This window comes from Lycium barbarum, chromosome 9 (genome assembly GCF_019175385.1).
Source record: "Lycium barbarum isolate Lr01 chromosome 9, ASM1917538v2, whole genome shotgun sequence".
In the NCBI taxonomy this organism is placed as follows: Eukaryota; Viridiplantae; Streptophyta; class Magnoliopsida; order Solanales; family Solanaceae; genus Lycium; species Lycium barbarum.
Genome location: NC_083345.1, coordinates 122,744,127 through 122,748,608, shown reverse-complemented (window position 1 = coordinate 122,748,608; position 4,482 = coordinate 122,744,127). Strand labels below are relative to the sequence as shown.

Sequence of the window (4,482 nt, the reverse complement as noted above, 5' to 3'; positions counted from 1 at the left end):
ACATGGTATCAAAGTGAGGGATTTGATGGATCTGGGAAAGACCTTTCGATCGATGTTACCCTCGTGTTTTAGTTCGAAGATTTTGTTGCTGTTCTTCTTTCGCGATATGGATTTTTGTTGATAAAGCATTTCTGTTCGGATTTTGAGGTGCGATTCGTAAATTTTAGAAGATTTTATTGTTGTTCTTCATTCGCTACATGGATTTTTGTTGACGAAGCATTCCTGTTCGTATTTTGAGGTGCAATTCGTAGATTTTACCATTGTTTCAAGGCTTTTCTTCTTCGAGTAAAGGGAAGAAGTGCCGTAACTCTGATTTTCCTAATTTTCTATGTTGATTTTAGTGATTTTGTGACTCCAGAGGTGCGGTAATCGTGGTTTCACCTATAAATTCCACTTCCTTATTGATTTGAGTGATTTGTAATTGTTTCTGTATATTTGTTTCAATCTCATTGAACAAAAATGGTGCACACTAGTAATGATGGTAATAATGCTACGACTTACGCCCATGAGTCTACAAGTCCTCTTTTCATCCATTCTTCTGATATTCCTGGTACATGCCTTGTTGGTACTTCATTTTCTGGGTCGGGTTATGGGGGTTGGAAGAGAGGTATAACGGTGTCTCTCTCTGCTAAAAATAAGATTGGACTTGTGGACGGGTCATGTCCTAAACCATCTTCTGATGATAATCCGGCTAAGATTCGTCAATGGGATAGAGTTAACAATATGGTAATATCATGGTTGACAAGTTCTATCTCACCAACCATTGCTGAGAGTGTCCAGTACTCAGAGACTACTGAGAGTATATGGAAACAATTGGAGCGTCGATATGGAACTGTAAATAGAACTAAAATCTTTGAAATAAAAAAGGAATTGGCTTCCATACAGCAGGGTTCTCTTGAAATTGCTTCCTATTTTAACAAACTTAAAAAGTCTTGGGATGAACTGGGGGTAATGCGTAAGAGTCATGGAAAGGAATGCACTTGTGCTGCCAAATCTGGGATTGAAAAAGATGATGAGGAGGATAAACTTTACCAATTTCTCATGGGTTTGAATGACGTATACGTGGGTGTTAGAAGTAATCTGCTTATGATGCATCCTCTCCCTTCTCTTGATGATGCTTATAATATTCTTCTCTAAGATGAGAACCAAAGACAAGTGCACTTCACTCCTATGCTGAATCCTGATTCTGCCTCCTTTAATGCAAATCTTAATATTAAACCAAACTTCAACACTAGATCACCACAGCCTTCCTATCAACCACCTATTCTACCTAGGCAATATGATCAGAAGGTCGACTTTAACCTCACTTGTTAGTATTGCAAAACACCTGTTCATACAATTGATAGGTGTTATAAACTCTATGGTTATCCACAAAACCATAAGTTTTTTAAAGGGAGAAAGGTGGTTGCAAATGTGAGTGGTGATGTTGAGTCTCCAGATCCTCTTTAGAGATAGGGTTGGTTACCTCATGTTGATACTGCTCCTAAAGCTATAGCTAGATCTACTGGTGCTTCAGGAGAGATGGGCTCTTCCACACCTGGCCTGTCTATGAATCAGTTTTCTCAACTCATGATCCTGCTCCAACAAACTCAAATCAGTCCTGCTGCTCAACCTGATGGGCTTTGCTAACTTTGCTGGTAGTGTATTGTCTTTACCTGTTTATATTAATAATGATTCTCATGCTTGTATGCTGTCTGGTACTAGCAGAGTTGTGTGGATTATAGATAGTGGAGCTACTGACCATATGACCTCTAATAAGGATATTTTATTCGACCTTACCCCTCTCTTTACCCCTTATTTGGTAACCTTGCCTAATGGTTATAAAGCCAAAGTCACATCCATGGGGTCTGTTTCTGTGCATTCCTCCTTGACTCTCCATCATGTATTATACATTCCTTCTTTTCACTACAACTTGATTTCTGTGCACAAGTTGATACTACAATATCATTGCATGATTTTGTTTACTTCTTATTCATGTGTTCTGATACAGGACCTTTCCATGAGGAAGCTTTTGGATCTTGGTAGACTTGACCAAGGACTATACAAACTCCTTCATGAACAACAATGCTCCTCCAAGTCTATTTTTCCTGTTTCTGTTTTTCAAAAGACTGTACAACCATCATGCACTCCCCAACCCATTGTTCCTACTACTGTTTTTAATAAGACAGTAGCTCATATGCATGGTAGTGATCAACACAAATCTGCTTTACATTCTGTTCCCTTACTTCCTTGTAAAGATGGGCACCACATTAATAAGAATGATGTACTTTGGCACCATAGAATAGGCCACATTCCTTTTACTAAAATAAAAGCAATTTCTTCTATATCTGCTGATTTGTCTTCTAAACAGTCCTTTGTGTGTCCTGTTTACCCACTGGCTAGGCAAGGTAGATTGCCTTTTGCTCATAGCACCACAATTTCTAAGTCTTTATTTGAACTCATTCATGTAGATACCAGGGGACCTTACCACACTCAAACATATTCTTGGGCAAAATATTTTCTTACCATTGTAGATGATCATAGTAGGGAAACCTGGACACATTTGATGCACTCCAAAAGTAATGATTTTCCTTTACTAAAATCCTTCATTTCTATGATCAAGAACTATTTTAACCTCTCTGCAAAAACTATTACGAGTGACAATGCATTAGAAATTGGTCTTTCCACCAATGCCTTACAATTTTTCTCAAATAATGGCATTGTTACACCAAACTACTTGTTCATACACACCACAACAAAATGGTGTTGTTGAAAGAAAATACAAGCACCTTCTTGAAACTGCCAGATCTTTACTTTTTCAGTCTAAATTACCTACAAAGTTTTGGGGGGATTTCATTTTGAATGCCACTTACTTAATAAATAGGTTCCCTTCCACTGTTCTACAAAATAAAATCCCTTTCCAGGTCCTATATAACACATTACCCTCTTATTCTCACTTAAAACCTTTTGGATGTCTATGCTATGCCACTGTCCCTAAATGTGATAGAACAAAGTTTGATCCAAAATCTGTTCCATGTGTTTTCATTGGTTACCCTTTTGGCAAGAAGGGTTACAAGCTTTATAATCTGTCTTCCAAATCTATGTTTACTTCCCGAGATGTCATATTTCAAGAGTCAATTTTTCCTTTTCATCTTCCTGAATTCTGCACCACACCCTCTTCTTCACCCACTCATGTTTTTAGTGATGACTCTTCTTTTTCCCTTCATGTTTACCATGTCTCTGCACCCTTTCCTCCTGCTACCTCCTCATCTGGGGGTTCTTTTTCCTCTATCCCTTCTTCTTCTGTTGTTTCACTTGTTACAAATACTAGGAGAAGCAGTAGACAACACTCTCTTCCTTCCCATCTCTCTGATTTTATTGTCCAACTTCCTCCTTCCCTTTCCAACTCCACTACTACTTCCCTGACTGCTGCTCATTCAGCTGCAACTGAGCCTCATTGTTATACTCAGGCTGCTACCAGCATTGTCTGGCAAGAGGCTATGAGAAAGGAATTTGAGGAATTAGAATTAAATCGGACTTGGACTATTGTTGAATTACCTAAAGGAAAAAAGCCTATTGGATGTAAGTGGGTTTATAAAATTAAATACAAAGCTGATGGTAGTGTAGAAAGGTATAAGTCTAGGTTGGTTGTTAGGGGTGCTACACAAGTTAAGGGCATTGATTTCCATGAGACCTTCTCCCCTGTTGTTAAGATGTGCACTGTTAAGTGTTTAGTCGCCTTTGTTGTAAAACAGGGGTGGTATTTATTCCAACTAGATGTTAATAACACTTTTCTCCATGGCGATTTGGATGAGGAAGTTTACATGAAACTCCCTCAAGGGCTCTCAGTTTCTACTTCCTCACAGTCCACTTCTCCCCTTGTGTGTAAACTGCAAAAGTCTCTTTATGGGCTTCGACAAGTTTCAAGGCAATGGTATGCCAAACTATATCATGCTCTTTGCTTTAGGGGTTACACTCACTCATTAAATGATTATTCCCTCTTTATTAAGAAATCTGAATCATCTGTTGTGTTCCTTGCGGTCTATGTGGACAATATTATACTCATTGGTGATGATCTTACTGAAATTAATGCCCTTAAGTTGTTTTTAGATAACCAATTCAAAATCAAGGATTTAGGATTGCTTAATTATTTTCTGGGCATTGAGATCCTGTATGTTTCACATGGTGTTTTGTTACATCAAAAGAAGTTTATTTCAGATTTACTTGTTGAATTTGGGTGTTCTGATGTGTCACCCGTGGTCTCCCCTCTTGAGTTGTGTGTTAAGCTCAAATCAGACCATGGAGACTTGTTTCCTAATCCTGAATCTTATCGGAGCTTAGTTGGTAAATTGAACTTTCTCACTTACACCCGACCTGATTTATGTTTTGCTGTTCAATACCTTAGCCAGTTCCTTAAATGTCCTCGAGTTCCCCACATGGATGCTGCATTGCATATCTTGAGATATTTACGTGGTACTTCTGATGTTGGTATTTTCCTGAATA

At 38.3% G+C, this 4,482-nt stretch overlaps 1 protein-coding gene across 1 annotated transcript; it reads left to right on the top strand.

Annotated features, from left to right (window-relative positions):
- Window positions 1-459: 459 nt before the first annotated feature.
- On the top strand, window positions 460-1,137 carry LOC132612296 (uncharacterized). Its single transcript, XM_060326592.1, has one exon. The coding sequence runs from the start codon at window positions 460-462 to the stop codon at window positions 1,135-1,137; it is 678 nt and encodes a 225-aa protein (XP_060182575.1).
- The last annotated feature ends 3,345 nt before the right edge of the window (window positions 1,138-4,482 follow it).